We start from the raw sequence: 23,996 nt of genomic DNA, 5'->3' as shown, positions 1-23,996 counted from the left end.
AGATGAGCTTTTACCCCACCAAAACCCATTCATCGATTTTTCAATGTCATCACAAATACTATGCGGAATCAGAAATAAGGACATCCAGAAGTTCGGTATTGTTTGAGCAGCTGACTTCAATAAAGTAAGCTTTCCTTCCTTTGATAACTCCTTATTTGCCCACCCCTGTAGTTTATGATCAACCTTCTCAGCCAAAAAACCAAATACGGCCCGTTTCCTTTTCCCTACAAACATAGGCATTCCTAAGTACTTGCCAGGCTTATCTACTTCCTCCACCTCCAAACTAGTACACATCCAAGTTCTGTCTTCCGTACTCGTGTTTGGACTGAAAATGATACTCGATTTTCCATAATTAATAGCTTGACCCGAACACCTCTCATATCTGTTTAGAATTCTCTTCATTGTACTAGTTTCACTGCGTGTTGCTTTGAAAAAAAGGCACCAACTGCGAACACTGAAACCAACCATCATACGTGTCCCTATTCTACTTAAACAAATACTCCTTACTTAAGTCTCATTAAATTAAACAAATATTACTTGAATCGTGTGTTTTATACAAGTAATAGTAATTACAAGAGCATATATAGAAGGGCCTTGTATGACAAGCATTTTATTCATTACGGGTCTCATCCTTGATGCGAATATAAAATTTAAATGAATGCAGATTACAATGTCTATCAATAACATTTTAAACATATTTATGAATTAATAATTTAATATAAAAAATCTGTATGTAATGCACCGGCCGCCAATAATAATTAAAATCAAAACTTGATCTCAATACAAAATAATTTTGTACAATATTATTTGCAAAATATCAAAATATTTACGAGTCCAAGATGAAAAATAGATTGTGAAATACAAATAGAATTCGAAGTTAAGGAATAAACTGCTAACAAAACGTACCGACATGTAAACAAGTCGTGTATAATTAAAACAAAACTACTGACTTTTAGCCAATTTTCTTAAGCCCTCCTCCCCGCAAGTAGAAAAATCGCAACATAGTAATAAGAGCGAAGCAGAAGATCATTCTTCCTAACAGAATATCTATGGATCTTGCTCAGTCTCAAAAGAGCCATCAGATCGTGAATTTTAGCGTCGCATCTCTTCTTTTTCTTGGTTTCCTCTACGTATTCGTTTGCAATGAAGCCAACGTCAACTACTTGATCTTGCCTACACCTTTTCAAAAACCTCAATTCCTTGCATCTAGTAGCAAATCCCATGCGGCAACCGTAAGCACTCAAACTCTACCTTCTCTCCTTAATCTATATCAGGAAGTCAAACCCGAGAGCTCTGATACCAGAATCATATTATATTCTAACACATTAACTTACCGTGTGTTTCTACATGTTATTACAGTTCAATATGAAGCCATATGAGAAAGATGAACTAGAGGAAGCTCTAGCGGAGACGTCAACACAAAACAAGACGGTGATTATAGCCATGGTGAACAAAGCCTACGTAGAAGGAGACAAGCCCATGCTCGACATATTTCTCGATGGATTTTGGCTAGGCGAAAACACAAGAAACCTAGTCGATCATCTCTTAATCGTGGCGGCGGATCAAACCTCGTATGATCGGTGTAAATATCTACGGTTGCATTGCTACAAGCTCAAAACGGACGGCGTGGATTTTGTGGGGGAGAAGCTATACATGAGCGAAGATTTCATCAACATGATGTGGAGAAGAACGCTGTTTCTTACTAATGTTCTTAAACATGGATATAACTTCATATTCACGGTACGTTACGTTTCTTTCGGTATTTATCTTTCCGAGATTATTTTTTAACTAGGGTTTGCTAGATTTTTATTTGATCGATAATGCGAAGCTCTCGTTGCCATGGATTCCGGGTTGTACTTTTGGCACAGTTAAGATCTCTTTATTTTGAAATTTGTTTTAATAATTAAGTTAAATTAATTTAGTCAACATACCTTAAAATATTTTTTAATTTTTAATCTGTAAAGTCCAGTTATTAAAATTAATATTATTATTAAGATTTATATAATATTATTATAATTAAGTTAATAAAAAACTTTATGAAAAAATTAATTAAAAACTTATAAATATTAGAATAAACCTATAGAATCATGCTAGCTTATTGTAGTAAACAATGTGAAAATACCCGTAAAGATATTGTTTTTGAAGAAATGTGTAAAAATAGTTGGAAAATTACTTGTGAATAAATCTCTAATAGAAAGGAACCCAAATAAAGATATTATTGTTGAACAAGGCAGCTCTTGAAAATTATACTTCTAGAATTGTAGAATGGAATAGGGTGGGCAGATACGTAGATTATTTTAGACTGTGGATTACGTAGCCTTTGTGAATTTTAAACGGCATTCGGTTGACCTGTGATATTGAGAGTCTGAATATGACAAATTTTTATGTATTATTAGAACTGACTTTTCTCTAAATAATAATCGGAAGGAAGTTAAAATAAATTTTTGGAATAAATTAAAGAATGTTTGTATATGAAATGACTTTTATGTGTTATTGGAATGGAATTTATTTGAAAAGAAAAATCTTAAGAAAATTAATAAAAAAGAATATGAGGTAAAATTAAGAATAGCGGAACAATTTTAATTTGGTGCATGGGTTAGAATTATTTTTGATAATTGTAGGAAACAGTTAATGAATAGAAAATTACTAGCAGAATATATATATTTGAGAGTATAATTTAGAAAGAGGTTCAACCTCCATTTCCACTAAGAGATTCTAGGGAAAGGTACTCTAAGCTCCACCTCAATTAAGAAGAAGTGGTTAAGGAGAGGGTGGCCAAAGTTGGCAGGCTAAGAAGAGGGTGGGCAATGTACAATGTTGAAGTTGTACTTCTGCGTGGCTCAGCCAAATTCCATTTTTCATTTAGTTATTATAAATAAATTTTAAATTATGAAACCAAAATTATTAAATTTAATTTAAACTTTTACATCCATCTCATTGTTGAAATTTCATCTATACTTTTAATTCCATCTCATTGTTGTCTAATGACTAATGCTCAAATTTAGCTATCAACACAACTCTTTGCAAACATGACTATGTCACCGAGAAAGAAGGGTTTGTCTAGTGTTAGTGTCAGTCATCGAAAAATAAAAATTTATCTAGTATATATTTATACACTAAATTTTACTTCTTCGTCTTTCACATTTTCTATCGAATGAGTTAGACAAAAAGAAGATAGTGGGGTAATGTGAAAATGAATGAAAATTAGAGAAATGATGGGACCTGTTAACTCTTTTTTGTGTAAGTTTGAAATGTAAAGAAGCGGATGTGTTATTTAAAATGAAAAGTGTAAAGAAATTGTTGAGACTGAAAAAATATATCTTTAGATTATTTTGATTGTTATATATGCATAGGGTCTAGAAATAAGAATCGATCAAAATTCCGCACCCGTTATAAATTGAACGAGTTCAGAGTCCTGTCGATTTTTAACATGTCCATTGTTGACATTTATTCTGATGATCTGCGCAGGACACAGACGTATTATGGCTAAGAAATCCATTCCCAAACCTCATACAAAACCAAAGCATCGACATCCAAATCAGCGTCGACAGCTTCATCGGCCACCCATGGTCCGAACGCAGACAACCCATCAACACAGGCTTCTACATGATCAACTCAAACAACAAAACCATTGCACTCTTCGATTCCTGGTACGCCCAAAAAAACCAATCCAAGGGTCTGAAAGAACAAGACGTGTTGGTGAATCTGATGCGCCAAGGTTTATTTCGGAGGTTAGGGATCAGGGCTAGATTCTTGGACACTCTTTACTTCAGTGGGTTTTGTCAAGATAGTAGAGATGTTAAAGTTGTGTCCACGGTTCATGCTAATTGTTGTAGAAGTATCAGTGCTAAGGTCACTGATTTAACTAGTGTTATTCATGACTGGAAAAGATTTTTAGCTAATCAAACTGTGCCGTTTAGATGGTCACCGCACCGTGGATGTATGGATTCGTGGAGACATCGGTGAATTATACAAGTAGAAAAGCCTGAAATGAATTTTTTTTTTTTTTTGTTTAAGAAATGGAGTATTTATTTTGTTTTGTCTAGGCCAATGTACGGACGAATTCTTTAAATTTTTGTTTTGTCACGAGATACTTTCTCGTATGATGAATTGTATCAGAATACAATAGCCGCTATCAGGAGTTCTTTTTCTTGTATTGTTTCGCTGAGTTTAGAATTAAGCGTATTTATGTTCTATATTTATATTTTTTATTTTCTCATGTTAATTCTGATACAATTAAAAGTATTGGTAAATTAAAAAAAATGAGACTAAATGATTGTTTGACTACTCTTGTTTTTCAGAAATAAGAGTTTATTTCTGGAGAATAATACATGAGACTATCCTTTTCTCTGAATAATACATGAGACTTTCCTAGTTCTTTGACAAAAATATATTGCAAGTGAGATAAATTTCTTTAAGTAAAAGTGATGAATTTTACAAAATAAATTTCCCTTATGAATAATATTTCCTAAGATGAACTATTTATTACTGTTATTCATTATTTATTAGGAATAAACAACCTTTAAATCTAATAATAAATAGTTTAATCTAAACTATACTTATAAGTCGGATCGAACCTTATACAATTCTGTTTACTGGACATGGGCTTGAATCTCTTACATTAGTCCACTCACATATAGATATATGTGGGTCAATCAATAATTTGAAATGGGCCTTTCATCACATAACCCACAAAGAACACTTCATCTTAACATCATCATCCCATCATTCATCGAGTGATCCACAACAAGAAAATGATTAATATATTCCACGTCAGTTATTGCTATAACATACAATAAAAAAAGATAAAAATATCAAATCTAATTTATTTTCTAAATTTGCAATCACAAACTTTTGGAAAATAAACAGGACGGATAGAATATCTTCTTACATATTCTTCACATTCTTACCGACAAGCAATAATTTTTAGAAAATTTCAAGAAACCAAAGAAAACACCTAGGAATAAGTATTGTTTTTTTTTACTAATTTAATTTATAATCTTATAATTGAGTATTTGTTTTCGGATATTCTCGACATGAGTTAGAGTCGATGTTATTCTTGCATAACATTAGCAAAACTAGACAAATAATCTGGGCAGCACTGAAGGTTTAGTCGGTTCCAAATTGCAAAACTGTCTACATGCAATAGCATCCAAAAAAGAGTCATTTATTTTGGTCTTATTCATATTCACGGTCGTACGTTTCTTTCCAAGATTATATATATATATATATATATATATATATATATATATATATATATATATATATATATATCAGGTCATACGAAAAGAAAATGCTATACAGTTTAATTTATATATAAATATGCATCCTTACCATTCACGATGGTACTGTATTATTTAGCGGAATATTGAGGCTGTTTGGTTGAATTTAAAATAAATGTTTATTACTTAAAATAAATAAGTGTTTATTGCTTAAAATAAATAAGTGAAGTAGAAGTTAGAAACAAGATAAGATTTATAAGTGAAATAAGTAGAAGTCCTGAAACAAAAACTAGCATTCCTAGATTTTTATAAGTGCTTCTTGACTTTTTATACAAACGGTACGAATAAATGCTTCTAATTTATAAACCGAAAAGTCCGGTTTAAAATGGGTTGCCAAACACCCACATTATCTTATTGCGAGTGTTTTACATTTAAGTATTTTCCTCCTTGAATATGTTATTAATATGTTCTTAACTAGCTGTGATATTTATATAATTGGTTGACTTTTATTATTAAAAAATACTGTTATAAACCTTTAAATAACTTTAAGATCAATAATAAGCATTTAATTTATCAGTTATTTATGATTAGACGGTCTACCTAGCATCCTGCATCTCTAGTAGTTTGACTAGAACATGTAAGTTGCCGTGAGAAGTACGGTTTATATTTTTTTGAAACATAAGTACTTGCATTACTCAATATAAATCAGAATCAAGTACATGATTTAAGAAATCAGGAGGAGTGACATGCCACTCTCCGAGGCCAGACATAGAAAGTGCGGTTCGAGCTAGCTCGTGAGCCACACAATTCGCAGACCTAAAAACAAATTTAACTAGCACATGATTAAAGTGCTTTAACACAAACTTACAATCACCCACAATAGTGTTGAAGTAAGCACAACCATCCTCACCATAGCAAGCATAAGCTAAACTCTGAGAATCAGTTTCGAAAATGCAACAGTCCAGCTGCAGATGCTTGATCCATATGATAGCTTCCTTTAAACTTAACGCTTCAGCCTCCTTTGCACTCCAATTACCCCTAATACGACCACATCTCGCTCCAATGAACTGCCCCTGAGTATTCCGAATCACACATCCAAAACCAATATACCCATTCTGAGCCCCAGTTGCGTCAACATTGATTTTAATCCAATCATCAGGCGGCTTGGTCCATTTTTTATCCGCAATTTGGTTCCTAGCAGATTGATGCTTCTCTTGCGATTTCTGTGCTTTTCTCCAGTCTTGAAGTAGATGCAATGCAGCTGCTTTAACCCCGAAGGCTGATCCATTTGCTTTGTCCCAGACCCATTTGTTTCTTCGATTCCATATACTCCAACATAACAAGCAAAACCAGATACACTGGTCCCTTGACATATCAGTAAACACACGTCTCAGAACGTCAAACACCGCTTCATCAAGCATGAACGTGTTTATCACTTGAAGCCCGGACATATGCCAAACTGTCTTTGCAAAATCACACTGAAACAACACATGCATCTCCGTTTCATTGTCAATATGACACCATGGGCATCTAGCATTTATATTGACCTTTTTCGTTATTAGCGCTGTAGCTGTTGGTAAGCACCCTTTACAGACTCTCCAAACAAAATTAGCAACCTTTCCAGGCATCCGCAATGACCATAGTTTCCTCCAGAAATTTGAGTGAGCAGCATCATGTTCTCCCTGCAACCATCTATAGCAACTACGAACTGTAAATTTACCGTCCTCATCTCTTAGCCAGAACCAGGAGTCTTCACGCTGAGTAACAGGGATAGGAATTCGATTTATCAACTCAATATCTCTGTCATTAAATATATCCCGAAGAACCTCGACATCCCAATTTCGTCCCTCCATGTCCATTAAATTCTGCACTTTTGTTTCACGAAGCTGTACTGGCATAACGGTCGAGACACAACCATCATCTTGATCAGGAAGCCAAGGAACCTTCCATACATATGTAGAAGCTCCATCTCCAATCCTTCTACGACAATTTGCTTTTAAAACATCCTTGGCTGTCAAGATACTGCGCCAAACATAACTGGGGCTTCCACCAATCTCAGCATTCAAAAAATCAGTTTTAGGGTAGTATCGGGCCTTCATAATTGCAGACACCAGAGGGTTAGAATTATTAAGGAGTCTCCAACCTTGTTTCGCCAGCATTGAGACATTAAATTTGTTTAAATTCTTAACCCCAAGACCCCCAGCCATCTTTGATATACTTAGGTTCTCCCATGAAAACCACCGAATGCCCCTGCCAGATGAGCTTTTACCCCACCAAAACCCATTCATCGATTTTTCAATGTCATCACAAATACTATGCGGAATCAGAAATAAGGACATCCAGAAGTTCGGTATTGTTTGAGCAGCTGACTTCAATAAAGTAAGCTTTCCTTCCTTTGATAACTCCTTATTTGCCCACCCCTGTAGTTTATGATCAACCTTCTCAGCCAAAAAACCAAATACGGCCCGTTTCCTTTTCCCTACAAACATAGGCATTCCTAAGTACTTGCCAGGCTTATCTACTTCCTCCACCTCCAAACTAGTACACATCCAAGTTCTGTCTTCCGTACTCGTGTTTGGACTGAAAATGATACTCGATTTTCCATAATTAATAGCTTGACCCGAACACCTCTCATATCTGTTTAGAATTCTCTTCATTGTACTAGTTTCACTGCGTGTTGCTTTGAAAAAAAGGCACCAACTGCGAACACTGAAACCAACCATCATACGTGTCCCTATTCTACTTAAACAAATACTCCTTACTTAAGTCTCATTAAATTAAACAAATATTACTTGAATCGTGTGTTTTATACAAGTAATAGTAATTACAAGAGCATATATAGAAGGGCCTTGTATGACAAGCATTTTATTCATTACGGGTCTCATCCTTGATGCGAATATAAAATTTAAATGAATGCAGATTACAATGTCTATCAATAACATTTTAAACATATTTATGAATTAATAATTTAATATAAAAAATCTGTATGTAATGCACCGGCCGCCAATAATAATTAAAATCAAAACTTGATCTCAATACAAAATAATTTTGTACAATATTATTTGCAAAATATCAAAATATTTACGAGTCCAAGATGAAAAATAGATTGTGAAATACAAATAGAATTCGAAGTTAAGGAATAAACTGCTAACAAAACGTACCGACATGTAAACAAGTCGTGTATAATTAAAACAAAACTACTGACTTTTAGCCAATTTTCTTAAGCCCTCCTCCCCGCAAGTAGAAAAATCGCAACATAGTAATAAGAGCGAAGCAGAAGATCATTCTTCCTAACAGAATATCTATGGATCTTGCTCAGTCTCAAAAGAGCCATCAGATCGTGAATTTTAGCGTCGCATCTCTTCTTTTTCTTGGTTTCCTCTACGTATTCGTTTGCAATGAAGCCAACGTCAACTACTTGATCTTGCCTACACCTTTTCAAAAACCTCAATTCCTTGCATCTAGTAGCAAATCCCATGCGGCAACCGTAAGCACTCAAACTCTACCTTCTCTCCTTAATCTATATCAGGAAGTCAAACCCGAGAGCTCTGATACCAGAATCATATTATATTCTAACACATTAACTTACCGTGTGTTTCTACATGTTATTACAGTTCAATATGAAGCCATATGAGAAAGATGAACTAGAGGAAGCTCTAGCGGAGACGTCAACACAAAACAAGACGGTGATTATAGCCATGGTGAACAAAGCCTACGTAGTGTTGGGTTTATTAATCTAAACTCGGTATAATTCCCCAGAATCATGGATGCTGCTGGATATGGCAAGGTGACACAATCGCTGGTGCATGGCTGGAGAATCTGCAGAATCATTAAGAGAATAAATCTTACGTTCATTTAGGCTTATCTTTGGCTCTAGTTTATTTCTTTCCTACTTTCATGGGATATCATATATCTCTTTTCCTTTATATTGTAATCGTCTTTCATAATAATAAAGTGGTGGTTTCAGAGTAAACTTTGTTCTTCTCCTAGTACAAATACATTGCAGATTGTATTTCTCAATAATCTGGTATCAGAGCTTGGTCACGAGTTGATGCCCAAGTACATGCCTAGAGCATTACAGATGGAGACAGACAAGAACAACGAAGGAAGGATCCAGTTAAACTACCCCATGTTGACTCGAGCAAATTATACGGCTTGGGCTATGAAGATGAAGGTGTATATGCAGGCCCACAGTGTTTGGGAGGCTATATCACCAAAGGATCCTAAGGCAACGGAGGTTGATGAGAAGAAAGACAAGGTCGCGTTGGCGGCAATATACCAGGCTATTCCGGAGGACGTACTCCTCTCGATTGCAGACAAGGAATCAGCCAAGGGAGCGTGGGAGGCTATCAAAACACTGTGTCAAGGTGCTGATAGAGCCAAGACGGCAAAAATACAAACCCTCAAGGCAGAGTTTGAGTCTATGACTATGCAGGACACAGACTCAATAGACGACTTCACCATGAAATTGAACGGATTGGTGACCAACATACGCTCACTGGGAGAAACTGTTGCAGAAAGCTATGTCGTCAAAAAGATCTTAAGAGCAGCCCCTTCGAAATTTTTACAAATCGCCTCCACTATAGAACAGTTTGGAAATATCGAGAAAATGACTGTGGAAGAAACGGTGGGATCACTGAAGGCTCATGAAGAAAGAATCAAGGGACAAACTGAGACAAAGGAGGGAAAGTTACTTCTCACCAGGGAGGAGTGGGTCGAAAGAGAAAAAGAAGAGAGCAAGCTATTGCTTACAAAAGAGGAATGGATGAAACGTTCAGTCAAAGGAAACGCCGAGACATCGCATGCAAGGAACAGGGCAAAAGGGTACATACGAGGAGGACGAGATAAAACTAAAGTGCGATGTTTCAACTGTAACGCTTACGGTCACTATGCCGTGGAGTGCAAAAAATCAAGACGAGAAAGGGAAGACACTGATGAGGCTCACTTTGCCCAGATACCTGACGATGAACCGGCCTTACTTTTGGTTGAAAGGGAAAAGAATGGTACGGTGATCAACGAGGAACGAGTAAAACCGAAGTTGGGTCAAGGAGAAAACGAACAAATGGAATCAAATTTGTGGTACTTGGACAATGGTGCAAGCAACCACATGACTGGCCAGTACTCGAAATTTGATAAACTTGACACAGGGATAACAGGTCAGGTAAAATTCGGTGATGGCTCGATGGTTCAAATAAGAGGCAAGGGATCAATCACATTGAGGTGCAAGAATGGAGAAAACAGGACACTGACTGAGGTATATTATATTCCCTCACTTAGAAGTAATATAATTAGTCTTGGACAACTCTCAGAGAATGGATATAGAATATCTATCAAGGGAGAGTATCTCTGGGTTCATGAAGAACAGGGTGCTTTGTTCATGAAAGTCAAACGGTCTCCGAACAGATTGTATAAAATCATTATCTACAGCGGCGAGACGAAGTGCTTGCTGTCGAGAGATGAGAATGAGAGTTGGCTGTGGCACTCTCGCCTAGGCCATGTGAATTTCAAGGCGATGAAGCTCATGTCCTCGACAAATATGGTCTGTGGAATGCCAAAGATAGATCAACAACATGAAGTTTGCACTGGATGTTTGATGTCAAAGCAAGTCAGAAAATCATTCCCTCAAAAATCGAGCTTTTCAGCAAAGAAACCGCTTGAACTAATCCACGGTGACCTGTGCGGACCGATCACACCATGTACTCCAGGAGGTAATAAATACATACTTGTCTTGATTGATGATTATAGTCGTGTTATGTGGACCTATTTGTTGAAGAACAAAAGTGATGCATTTGAGGCTTTCAAAAATTTTCGTGTGTTGGTTGAGAACACTCCTGAAAGGAATAAAATCATGACTTTCAGAACAGACAACGGTGGAGAATTCACTTCAAAAGAGTTTTCGAAGTATTGCAAGGAAACTGGAATTGTTAGACACTTCTCTGCACCCTATTCGCCTCAGCAGAACGGCGTGGTTGAGCGACGTAATAGAACACTACTTGAGATGTCACGAAGCCTACTGAAGGAGATGAACTTGCCAAATCATTTTTGGGGAGAGGCCGTGCGTCACTCCACTTACTTGATCAATAGACTACCCACACGTGCACTAACTGGAATTACGCCATACGAAGCCTGGTCGGGAAAGAAACCACATGTTGATCATCTCCGTGTCTTTGGCTGTGTTGCCCACATGAAACTGCCCGGTGTAAATTTGAAAAAACTAGACAGCAGGAGCAAACCAGTTGTCTACCTTGGGAAAGAATCGGGTACGAAAGCTTTCAGACTGTATGACCCTGTGACTAAGACAATTTCTGTGAGCCGAGATGTAGAGTTTGAAGAAAGAAGAGCTTGGAATTGGGTTAAAGAAATGGAAGAAACACAGTCACCAGCCGGTACCTTCACTGTATTTACAGGTGGTTTGGATGAAGCAACCGAGATCAATGAAAATGATGCATCGAGTTTGAATGAAGAGTCGACACCAGACCCTGTACCGAGGCACTCAAACGCTGACGGTGGCTCAGGTAACTTTGTAAGCCATAGTTCGACGAGTAGATTCTCTGGAAGTGAAGCACACACACAGAGTTCTCAGACTTTGGCCAGACAAGCTTCGACATCAACGCCAACTACAAACTCAACAAGCTCTGCAGAACAATCTCGAAGGTACAGGGACTTGAGTGATGTCTATAATGAAACTGTGCCGTTCGAGTTGGAAGATGAAGAACTTTTCCTCATGGGCGTAGATGAACCAGCAAACTACACACAAGCAGTGAAAGAAAGTGAATGGACAAAGGCAATGGAGATAGAAATGGATGCAGTAGAGAGAAACGGAACTTGGGTTCTGACAGAACTACCTCGAGACAGGAAACCCATTGACTTGAAGTGGATCTACAAAATCAAACGAGATGCAAACGGGAACATTGTGAAGTACAAGGCCAGGATCGTTGCCAAGGGATATGTTCAGAAGCAAGGCGTAGATTATGATGAAGTTTTCGCTCCAGTCACACGAATTGAGACCATACGATTGTTACTCGCAATTGCAGCAAAAGAACAATGGAAGGTGCACCATCTGGACGTGAAGACGGCTTTTCTGAACGGAGAAATTAAGGAAGAAGTCTACGTCAGACAGCCTGAAGGATTTGTTAAGCATGGGAAGGAACATCTAGTTTATAAGCTCATAAAAGCACTGTACGGTCTTCGTCAAGCTCCAAGGGCCTGGTACTCCAAACTGAATAAATGCTTAGAAGAATTGGGTTTTGTCAGGTGTGCATACGAGCAAGCTGTGTACACAAAGAAAACAGGAGAGGGTGTACTTATAGTCGGCGTATATGTCGACGACATCTTGGTGACAGGTTCAAGCATAAAGGAAATTGAGGAGTTCAAGAGGAAGATGGGACACAGGTTCGACATGAGTGATTTGGGGGAGCTAACGTACTATCTAGGCATTGAAGTCATGCAAAGAAATGGCTATATCCAGCTAAAACAGTCAGGGTACGCGAAGAAAATCCTCAATAAAGCTGGTATGCTGCAGTGTAATTCAGCAAAGATTCCGATGCACCCCAAAGAAGTCATTAACAAAGATGAAGAAGGAATAGCAGTAGACCCTACAGCATACAAGAGTATGATAGGAGGTTTGAGATACTTGGTGCACACCAGACCTGATCTGGCGTATTCTGTGGGCATTCTAAGCAGATTCATGGACAGACCCACACAGTTGCATCAAGGTGCTGTAAAACGCATACTCAGGTACGTAAAGGGAACGATTGACTTCGGACTGGTATACTCACAGGACAGTGACAATGAAGTGCTGATTGGATATTCCGACAGCGATTTGGCTGGCAATATAGAGGACAGGAAGAGTACCGGAGGCATGGTGTTCTACCTTAACAAGAGTTTGATAACCTGGACATCCCAGAAACAAAAATGTGTCGCACTTTCTTCATGCGAAGCTGAGTTCATGGCAGCCACAGCTGCAGCTTGTCAAGCTGTTTGGTTAAGGAAATTATTAGCTCAGATTACCGAGTATGACATTGGCCCAGTCACTCTCTTCATTGATAACAAGTCTGCGATTGACTTGGCCAAAAATCCGGTGTTTCATGGGAGAAGCAAGCATATAGACATTCGGTATCACTTCATACGTGAGTGTGTAGAGAACGGAGAAATCACTGTAAAACATGTACGATCTGAGGAACAGCGTGCGGACCTACTCACAAAAGCCCTTGCAGCTGTAAAATTCGAAATCATGAGAAACTTACTTGGCGTGGTAAAGTGCATTTAGACGAGTTTAGATTAAAGGGGAGTTTGTTGGGTTTATTAATCTAAACTCGGTATAATTCCCCAGAATCATGGATGCTGCTGGATATGGCAAGGTGACACAATCGCTGGTGCATGGCTGGAGAATCTGCAGAATCATTAAGAGAATAAATCTTACGTTCATTTAGGCTTATCTTTGGCTCTAGTTTATTTCTTTCCTACTTTCATGGGATATCATATATCTCTTTTCCTTTATATTGTAATCGTCTTTCATAATAATAAAGTGGTGGTTTCAGAGTAAACTTTGTTCTTCTCCTAGTACAAATACATTGCAGATTGTATTTCTCAATACGTAGAAGGAGACAAGCCCATGCTCGACATATTTCTCGATGGATTTTGGCTAGGCGAAAACACAAGAAACCTAGTCGATCATCTCTTAATCGTGGCGGCGGATCAAACCTCGTATGATCGGTGTAAATATCTACGGTTGCATTGCTACAAGCTCAAAACGGACGGCGTGGATTTTGTGGGGGAGAAGCTATACATGAGCGAAGATTTCATCAACATGATGTGGAGAAGAACGCTGTTTCTTACTAATGTTCTTAAACATGGATATAACTTCATATTCACGGTACGTTACGTTTCTTTCGGTATTTATCTTTCCGAGATTATTTTTTAACTAGGGTTTGCTAGATTTTTATTTGATCGATAATGCGAAGCTCTCGTTGCCATGGATTCCGGGTTGTACTTTTGGCACAGTTAAGATCTCTTTATTTTGAAATTTGTTTTAATAATTAAGTTAAATTAATTTAGTCAACATACCTTAAAATATTTTTTAATTTTTAATCTGTAAAGTCCAGTTATTAAAATTAATATTATTATTAAGATTTATATAATATTATTATAATTAAGTTAATAAAAAACTTTATGAAAAAATTAATTAAAAACTTATAAATATTAGAATAAACCTATAGAATCATGCTAGCTTATTGTAGTAAACAATGTGAAAATACCCGTAAAGATATTGTTTTTGAAGAAATGTGTAAAAATAGTTGGAAAATTACTTGTGAATAAATCTCTAATAGAAAGGAACCCAAATAAAGATATTATTGTTGAACAAGGCAGCTCTTGAAAATTATACTTCTAGAATTGTAGAATGGAATAGGGTGGGCAGATACGTAGATTATTTTAGACTGTGGATTACGTAGCCTTTGTGAATTTTAAACGGCATTCGGTTGACCTGTGATATTGAGAGTCTGAATATGACAAATTTTTATGTATTATTAGAACTGACTTTTCTCTAAATAATAATCGGAAGGAAGTTAAAATAAATTTTTGGAATAAATTAAAGAATGTTTGTATATGAAATGACTTTTATGTGTTATTGGAATGGAATTTATTTGAAAAGAAAAATCTTAAGAAAATTAATAAAAAAGAATATGAGGTAAAATTAAGAATAGCGGAACAATTTTAATTTGGTGCATGGGTTAGAATTATTTTTGATAATTGTAGGAAACAGTTAATGAATAGAAAATTACTAGCAGAATATATATATTTGAGAGTATAATTTAGAAAGAGGTTCAACCTCCATTTCCACTAAGAGATTCTAGGGAAAGGTACTCTAAGCTCCACCTCAATTAAGAAGAAGTGGTTAAGGAGAGGGTGGCCAAAGTTGGCAGGCTAAGAAGAGGGTGGGCAATGTACAATGTTGAAGTTGTACTTCTGCGTGGCTCAGCCAAATTCCATTTTTCATTTAGTTATTATAAATAAATTTTAAATTATGAAACCAAAATTATTAAATTTAATTTAAACTTTTACATCCATCTCATTGTTGAAATTTCATCTATACTTTTAATTCCATCTCATTGTTGTCTAATGACTAATGCTCAAATTTAGCTATCAACACAACTCTTTGCAAACATGACTATGTCACCGAGAAAGAAGGGTTTGTCTAGTGTTAGTGTCAGTCATCGAAAAATAAAAATTTATCTAGTATATATTTATACACTAAATTTTACTTCTTCGTCTTTCACATTTTCTATCGAATGAGTTAGACAAAAAGAAGATAGTGGGGTAATGTGAAAATGAATGAAAATTAGAGAAATGATGGGACCTGTTAACTCTTTTTTGTGTAAGTTTGAAATGTAAAGAAGCGGATGTGTTATTTAAAATGAAAAGTGTAAAGAAATTGTTGAGACTGAAAAAATATATCTTTAGATTATTTTGATTGTTATATATGCATAGGGTCTAGAAATAAGAATCGATCAAAATTCCGCACCCGTTATAAATTGAACGAGTTCAGAGTCCTGTCGATTTTTAACATGTCCATTGTTGACATTTATTCTGATGATCTGCGCAGGACACAGACGTATTATGGCTAAGAAATCCATTCCCAAACCTCATACAAAACCAAAGCATCGACATCCAAATCAGCGTCGACAGCTTCATCGGCCACCCATGGTCCGAACGCAGACAACCCATCAACACAGGCTTCTACATGATCAACTCAAACAACAAAACCATTGCACTCTTCGATTCCTGGTACGCCCAAAAAAACCAATCCAAGGGTCTGAAAGAACAAGACGTGTTGGTGAATCTGATGCGCCAAGGTTTATTTCGGAGGTTAGGGATCAGGGCTAGATTCTTGGACACTCTTTACTTCAGTGGGTTTTGTCAAGATAGTAGAGATGTTAAAGTTGTGTCCACGGTTCATGCTAATTGTTGTAGAAGTATCAGTGCTAAGGTCACTGATTTAACTAGTGTTATTCATGACTGGAAAAGATTTTTAGCTAATCAAACTGTGCCGTTTAGATGGTCACCGCACCGTGGATGTATGGATTCGTGGAGACATCGGTGAATTATACAAGTAGAAAAGCCTGAAATGAATTTTTTTTTTTTTTTTGTTTAAGAAATGGAGTATTTATTTTGTTTTGTCTAGGCCAATGTACGGACGAATTCTTTAAATTTTTGTTTTGTCACGAGATACTTTCTCGTATGATGAATTGTATCAGAATACAATAGCCGCTATCAGGAGTTCTTTTTCTTGTATTGTTTCGCTGAGTTTAGAATTAAGCGTATTTATGTTCTATATTTATATTTTTTATTTTCTCATGTTAATTCTGATACAATTAAAAGTATTGGTAAATTAAAAAAAATGAGACTAAATGATTGTTTGACTACTCTTGTTTTTCAGAAATAAGAGTTTATTTCTGGAGAATAATACATGAGACTATCCTTTTCTCTGAATAATACATGAGACTTTCCTAGTTCTTTGACAAAAATATATTGCAAGTGAGATAAATTTCTTTAAGTAAAAGTGATGAATTTTACAAAATAAATTTCCCTTATGAATAATATTTCCTAAGATGAACTATTTATTACTGTTATTCATTATTTATTAGGAATAAACAACCTTTAAATCTAATAATAAATAGTTTAATCTAAACTATACTTATAAGTCGGATCGAACCTTATACAATTCTGTTTACTGGACATGGGCTTGAATCTCTTACATTAGTCCACTCACATATAGATATATGTGGGTCAATCAATAATTTGAAATGGGCCTTTCATCACATAACCCACAAAGAACACTTCATCTTAACATCATCATCCCATCATTCATCGAGTGATCCACAACAAGAAAATGATTAATATATTCCACGTCAGTTATTGCTATAACATACAATAAAAAAAGATAAAAATATCAAATCTAATTTATTTTCTAAATTTGCAATCACAAACTTTTGGAAAATAAACAGGACGGATAGAATATCTTCTTACATATTCTTCACATTCTTACCGACAAGCAATAATTTTTAGAAAATTTCAAGAAACCAAAGAAAACACCTAGGAATAAGTATTGTTTTTTTTTACTAATTTAATTTATAATCTTATAATTGAGTATTTGTTTTCGGATATTCTCGACATGAGTTAGAGTCGATGTTATTCTTGCATAACATTAGCAAAACTAGACAAATAATCTGGGCAGCACTGAAGGTTTAGTCGGTTCCAAATTGCAAAACTGTCTACATGCAATAGCATCCAAAAAAGAGTCATTTATTTTGGTCTTATCACTTTGACAAACTTTGCACTATATATCTTACGTTACTCAAACACCAACTCATCACCCATTGCTCGTTGCTTTTGCATATTTGCCTTTGTTTCATCTTGTTACTTTTGCAAATCAGACACACAAACCATGAATGCTCTGGCTGCTACGAATCGTTATTTTCGGCATGCTGCAAGAATTCTTGGGCTGGACTCTAAATTAGAGCAGAGTCTTTTGATCCCCTTTAGGGAAATCAAGGTCATTAAATTTGTTGCATTTTGATAGTTATTAATTATGGGGTTTTGTTATTTTTTGTTGTTTTGATATGGGGTTTATTTGATTTAATTTTTTGAGAAATCGTGATGTTTAAATGGTGTTTTTTTTACTATCAGGTTGAGTGCACAATTCCCAAGGATGATGGAAGCTTGGTGTCTTATATTGGATTTAGAGTTCAGCATGATAATGCTCGTGGTCCCATGAAAGGAGGGATTCGATACCATCCTGAGGTTTATTTTGACCCCGATTTCTTGATTTTTTGCTTGATGTTGAATTTTTAAATCTCGAGTTTTAGGCATATAGTCTTGAAAATGTAGTGTGTGCTTGTGTGTATGGAGGGGTGTTAGAATTGTCTATTTGAGCACAGTATATGTGGTCTTGTGCATATCCCTCATTTTAGTCGAGGTTCGAGCCTAGGGATATGTTTTGGTGAGAAGAAGTCGAAGTTTGAGCCTCGAGACATGTGTGTAAGAGATTTGTGAAGGGGCCTGCAAAACCCTGTTTGTCTCGTCAATTAATCATCCACACAACATTAAATAATCCACATTATTCAGTTTGTGTGGATATCAGGACCTAAATTTCAATGATTTGTTATGGTGTTCTGTTGTTCAGTTATTGTACTTATAAACTGTTTTTACACTGTGATGAACTAGCAGGGTTTAAGTCTAATTTCACTCCGTAGCAGATCTGACAGCAATATGAAACTTTACAAAACTGCTTTATGCTTATTCTATCTGCTTTATTTGAGTGATTAAGTAAGACTACTGGAAGATTGTGTGTTAGGGTTCGGTAATAACCGTTATTATCAAAATGATTATCATAGTTTGTAAATACTTGTTTATAACACTAAATGACATCTTTGGGATTGGGGATCTATTTATCTGTTATATAACGGGTTTTTGAATACTTTTTTGTCGTATCTTGTTCAGATGATTGTAATCGTAACGTCTAAGAATTGTGTAATTCTATGCAAATACGACAAGGAATTAAACTTTGATATTTTTTATTGGATAATTCTTGTGTCTACTATGCTTCGTATGTCAGCTTCGTGATGTGTTCTTGTCGTTTCCTGTCCTGATTTTTGAATGCAAGATCTACAGATTTGGTAATTTAAGGAAAATGAATTAATTACTTTTGTCGGGTGGTCTTGCGTAACAGTGTAAATATTTGTTTTTTCTTCATGTTTTACTAATATTTCTTTTTGTTTTCTCTCCGGACTGCTTCGAATATAAGATTTGATGCCTCTGTGGTGTTCAGCAAATACGACAATGACTTTAAAGATACTTTTCTTGAATTCTACTTGTGCAATGATATAATCAATTACTTTTTTTTGCTTGGCTCCAAGTCTTGTGTTTTTAATCCCTTTGTCATATACTGCCTGGACTCTAGACTTGATTTTGTGTTTTTTATCGTAAGTAATGTTTTTTGATTGTTTATGAGCGAAATTATTGTAAGTTGTTTCCCTCATGCTTGAGAGTGTACTGATTATTTTTTCAAAAATACCAATGCAAGGTTGAACCTGATGAGGTTAATGCTTTGGCTCAATTAATGACTTGGAAGACTGCTGTGGCGAACATCCCTTATGGTGGAGCCAAGGGTGGAATCGGTTGCAAGCCTTCAGAGTTAAGTAGGAGTGAACTGGAACGCCTTACTCGCGTGTTCACTCAAAAAATTCATGATCTTATTGGAGATCAGACTGACGTTCCAGCACCTGACATGGGCACAAATGCTCAGGTTCTGTAATCCCCCTCTATGAATGTTTTATTTGCATCTGGCATATATTCGTGTTATCTGTCTTTTTAGTTGAATAAATAGTATTAGTTTTGTACATGAACAGACTATGGCATGGATTTTGGACGAGTACTCAAAATTTCATGGTCATTCACCAGCTGTTGTGACTGGAAAACCATTAGTAAGTACAGACTATAGACTCAAACCAACAAGAATCCGAATATTACTATTAACGTCTTACATCACAAAATTAATTTTGACCCGCTTTAGTACCAGTTTCTGTAACAAATCTTAAATGTTTTGCATTTTAGGATCTTGGAGGTTCACTTGGTAGGGAGGCTGCAACTGGACGTGGCGTTGTTTATGCAACAGAAGCTTTGCTAGCTGAACATGGCAAGTCCATCAAAGATCAAAAATTTGCTATCCAGGTGCTGTTCGCTTAATACATTTTCTCTCAGCAATGTTAGAACTTGTATAATTACTTAACTTTAATGACAAATGGTTTTAGGGTTTTGGAAACGTCGGAACCTGGGCAGCAAAGCTCGTTTACGAGATAGGTGGCAAGGTGGTTGCAGTGAGCGACATTACTGGAGCTGTTAAGAACCCAAATGGAATTGATATACCAGCTTTGCTTAAACACAAAGAAGAAACTGGAAGCCTAATTAACTTCAATGGCGCAGATAAAATGAATGCTGACGAATTGCTTGTCTGTGAATGCGATGTTCTCATACCATGTGCTCTGGGAGGAGTTGTGAACAGGTTTACCTTTTGGTCTTCTTTCTTGTTTCTGATTTATTGTTGTTAAAACTTCAAGAAAAGTGAGACCAATTAAAATTCCACAGAGATATCCATATATGTTAATCCCTAAATTTAAAATTTTGGGTCAAGCGAGTGCAATTTCTTCATAACAGCCTTACCATGTTTATTTGGTGCTCCATCTGAGCTTTTGCCTTCATTTCTTGATAATCAGAGAAAATGCTGAAGATGTAAGGGCGAAATTTCTCATTGAAGCAGCTAACCATCCAACTGATCCTGAAGCAGATGAGGTAACGCTGTTTCAAGTTATATTTACTACTTACCTTGAATCTATTTACACGATTTAAATGATTTATTTTTATTTGGGACATGTAGATTTTGTCCAGGAAAGGGGTTATTGTATTGCCGGATATATATGCCAATGCTGGAGGGGTGACAGTCAGCTACTTTGAGTGGGTTCAGGTAACATACAACAGAAATGTAGTCAATATCAGTTTGTTATTTCATTGCTTAATGCTAGAAAACCCTGTTGCCGTCATTAGTTGCATTGACGGTGTTAGTTAACCTTTTACGTCGTTTCTTATTATGGCAGAATATACAAGGTTTTATGTGGGATGAAGAGAAGGTGAACATGGAACTAAAGAGATACATGACAAGTGCTTTCGACGAGATCAAGAAAATGTGTCAAACACATAACTGCAACCTTCGGATGGGCGCCTTCACTCTCGGGGTCAATCGGGTTGCTCGTGCTACCCTTTGGAGAGGCTGGGAAGCTTAGTAAGTTTCTCAATGGAAGCTAACTGAAGATTTTCTAGCTTTCCAGAGATTTTATGTATTGTGCTGTAGTTCCTTGTGCGTTTTACTCCACAGACATGGTTAATTGTACTCTTGAACCTTCATTTCTTCCTTAACTTACTACATAAGTTCTTGATTAAATATACTGAAATAGATTACCGGAGTCTGTTAAACTCAAGAACCACATTGTAGAAGATGAATATGAATTCTTGGTTTCACCACATTACTTGAGATCTTTACCAGATGTAGATAAAGTAAAAGAGATCTTTATCTTATTAGAAATAATAACACAATAAATCAGATAGACTTCAGAAAGGTTGAACTCTGTACATTTGCAACATACAATTAGATTATTTAGATATAGTAATAAGATTACATTTAACGTATCAACAAATGAAGCAGTAGCTGACACTCAGCAATCCCAAATCCACCATTGGATTTGACCATTCAGATTTTGTACGTCTTACTCCCTATTTTACACTCAATTTCACCGAAATTACAAGTAAATAGGGGCTTCCTTGATAATTCTCCAACAGAAAGGAAGCTCTTCTGTTGCGCTTCAACTACTCTTTTCAGTGACTCGCTTATGTCACCTAATGCCCAAGCTATAGATATATGAGGACGGGGATCCTGTGATCAGCATTCGAACATTGAAGAAATGCAAAGGAAATTCGATCGTGTCAGATATAATCAATTCGATTGTGTTAGATATAATCAATACAGCTTGCTAAGATATAGTAAAGTATAAAACAAACCTTGTAAAATTCAGGAAGACTGTGAAGCTTATAGACCTCGTTAACAGCTTGTATTTGCCTAGCTATCTGTAATCAAATTAATTTATGTCATCCTCGTGGAACCATGGTTTCACTGATGTTACAGTACATTAGTAATCCTAATAGTATCAATTATATAAGTCACTTCAGAAATACCACTTTAATTGTATGGTTGTACTAAGAAATTCATGCAAAACAGGAAACTATTACCCGAAGCCCAATCGTATTAGACTGCAGAGTAATCTGCAGGTTTTTTTTCTAATACTGTTGACTCAATAACATAACAGTACATAAACACTAAAAAGTATAAAGGAAAATGTTATGTGACCTAAATAGACTCATGCTTGTCAGGAACTGGAAGAATAAATTAACATACCTCAGCTAAGCCTCCTGTCAAAACCTCAATTGAGAGGAAAGAGCGTGTATGGTCATCATTTACAAAAACTTCCCACTTGTCAAAATTGATCAAATACCTGTCTCTATTGTATCCGGTGATTACAGAACAGAACGAAAAAAGAAGTCAGATGTTAGTCATGGTGGTTTGAATATCAATCTTAAACTTACTATATAAAAATTTTGAACTAGAACTAAGGTGTGGCAAATTAAACATGATATGCATGCTGACCTCCTCCGAAGTTGAGGCTTTTGACGAAGCATTGAGAGCACTGATTCTATTTGATGAACTCGGATCGCAACAGTTCTTCCCAAACTTATGTGGAATTCTCTCCCCAACGCGATTTCTTCCAACTTCTCATTATTCTTTAGCAAAATATTAAGCGGGACGTCGGCATCAACAACATTAAGACCCGGAACAAGAGAAGAAACCTTATCTATAAACCGAGCCAACTTCTCCTTGGAACCAGATGGTATGCGAACTGCAGTAGGATTAGAATTAACATTGTTATTAATATTTTACCTCATATAGTTAGCTAGTTTAAATTTGGCACACCTAATTGTTTAATATTGAAAATACAGGAAATTCACGTTACAAGTAATGTATATCACTTGGGGTTCTTAATTGGTGATTTCTTAAAGCAAAAACCAGTTGTCTGAGTAAAAAAGAAGTTACCCTACCAGGAATGTAAACATGCAATGCATAGTTGCCATCAACATGAGCAAATGATCGAACTCGACTGACCTGAACAGTTTCCAATTGATTAAGTATTCCTGTAGAGAAAAACACACAGAGTCAAAACATCAAACACTTGGTGGGCATAAATTTCATTAACTAGTTAAAATGCATAAGACTGTGTTGTGTTACCGAGAGACTTGGGGGATTTGAGGAGAGAAACAGGAGGTGGGGGAAGGCGAGGAGGTTTGGAAGGCTCTGGAGCGGAGGAGGTTGATTCCGGTAGGGTTTCATCGGAGTCGGAATCGGATGACGTGTCGCCGCCGTATGATGCCATCAGTGCCTCCATTTTTTGCCTCCTTATTTTTTAAACTTTTTTCCTCGGCTTTATATTAAGAGGTAATTGCATATCGCACCCCCTAACTATCGTTCAAAAACGATATTGTACCCATACTTTGAGAAACTCAACTCGCACCCCTTATCTTTACAGTTCAAACCCGAGATGCACCCGTCTGCCGTTAACGCCGTTAACTCCGTTAAGTCACTATACAAGTAATTGCAAATCGGACCCCCTAACTTACGTTCAAAAACGATATTGTGCCCATACTTTTGGAAACTCAAATCGCACAACTTATTTTTACATTTCAAGAACGATATGCACCCCCCTTTGCTAACTTCCGTTAAAATACTCCATCCGTCTCAATTTACATGTCCTTTTTGCTTTTCGAGAAGTCAAATTGGCTAATTTTTGACCAACTATTAGAAAATATTTATTTATTATTTTAGGAAATAGAAAGTTACATATTAATATAGACTAAATTCACTTCTTGGTGATATTTTTTTTATTTTTATTTAATTAAGATATCCCCAAGTCAAAATGATTTTACATATCAAATTATTTTAAATTTTTAGTGGTATGTGTATTAAGTACTTAAAATATAAACTATTTTAAATATAAAAATAAATATTATGTGATATTTTTTATAAAATATACACTTTTATCAAACAAAAATTTGATATGTAAAATCATTTTGACTTGGGGATAGCTTAATTAAACAAAATTTTTTTAAAAAAAATCA

At 36.0% G+C, this 23,996-nt stretch overlaps 4 protein-coding genes across 4 annotated transcripts; 3 read left to right on the top strand and 1 right to left on the bottom strand.

The window, feature by feature from the left end:
• Positions 1-946: 946 nt before the first annotated feature.
• On the top strand, positions 947-4,159 carry LOC135146776 (uncharacterized protein At1g28695-like). Its single transcript, XM_064079077.1, has 3 exons — positions 947-1,232; positions 1,360-1,740; positions 3,469-4,159. The coding sequence occupies exons 1-3, from the start codon at positions 1,050-1,052 to the stop codon at positions 3,964-3,966; spliced, it is 1,062 nt and encodes a 353-aa protein (XP_063935147.1). The 5' UTR covers positions 947-1,049; the 3' UTR covers positions 3,967-4,159.
• A 4,260-nt stretch (positions 4,160-8,419) lies between these two features.
• On the top strand, positions 8,420-16,517 carry LOC108226694 (uncharacterized protein At1g28695). Its single transcript, XM_064078976.1, has 5 exons — positions 8,420-8,709; positions 8,837-8,948; positions 9,898-9,911; positions 13,834-14,097; positions 15,826-16,517. The coding sequence occupies exons 1-5, from the start codon at positions 8,527-8,529 to the stop codon at positions 16,321-16,323; spliced, it is 1,071 nt and encodes a 356-aa protein (XP_063935046.1). The 5' UTR covers positions 8,420-8,526; the 3' UTR covers positions 16,324-16,517.
• A 964-nt stretch (positions 16,518-17,481) lies between these two features.
• Positions 17,482-21,241, top strand: LOC108226470 (glutamate dehydrogenase A). The gene is made up of 9 exons (XM_064080558.1): positions 17,482-17,775; positions 17,910-18,023; positions 19,306-19,527; positions 19,631-19,705; positions 19,836-19,952; positions 20,033-20,283; positions 20,495-20,570; positions 20,656-20,742; positions 20,873-21,241. Exons 1-9 carry the CDS (start codon positions 17,668-17,670, stop codon positions 21,056-21,058), a joined length of 1,236 nt encoding a protein of 411 aa, XP_063936628.1. The 5' UTR covers positions 17,482-17,667; the 3' UTR covers positions 21,059-21,241.
• Positions 21,242-21,325: 84 nt separating this feature from the next.
• LOC108226472 (uncharacterized) lies at positions 21,326-23,323 on the bottom strand. Its single transcript, XM_017401436.2, has 6 exons — positions 23,110-23,323; positions 22,923-23,015; positions 22,474-22,723; positions 22,225-22,327; positions 21,831-21,896; positions 21,326-21,705 (listed from the first exon to the last, which is right to left on the bottom strand). The coding sequence occupies exons 1-6, from the start codon at positions 23,264-23,266 to the stop codon at positions 21,523-21,525; spliced, it is 852 nt and encodes a 283-aa protein (XP_017256925.1). The 5' UTR covers positions 23,267-23,323; the 3' UTR covers positions 21,326-21,522.
• Between the last annotated feature and the right edge of the window lie 673 nt (positions 23,324-23,996).

The sequence above is a fragment of the Daucus carota genome, chromosome 6, assembly GCF_001625215.2.
Source record: "Daucus carota subsp. sativus chromosome 6, DH1 v3.0, whole genome shotgun sequence".
Taxonomy (NCBI): Eukaryota; Viridiplantae; Streptophyta; class Magnoliopsida; order Apiales; family Apiaceae; genus Daucus; species Daucus carota.
The sequence above is the reverse complement of the archived record's forward strand: the minus strand, read 5'-3'. Positions and strand labels throughout refer to the sequence as shown.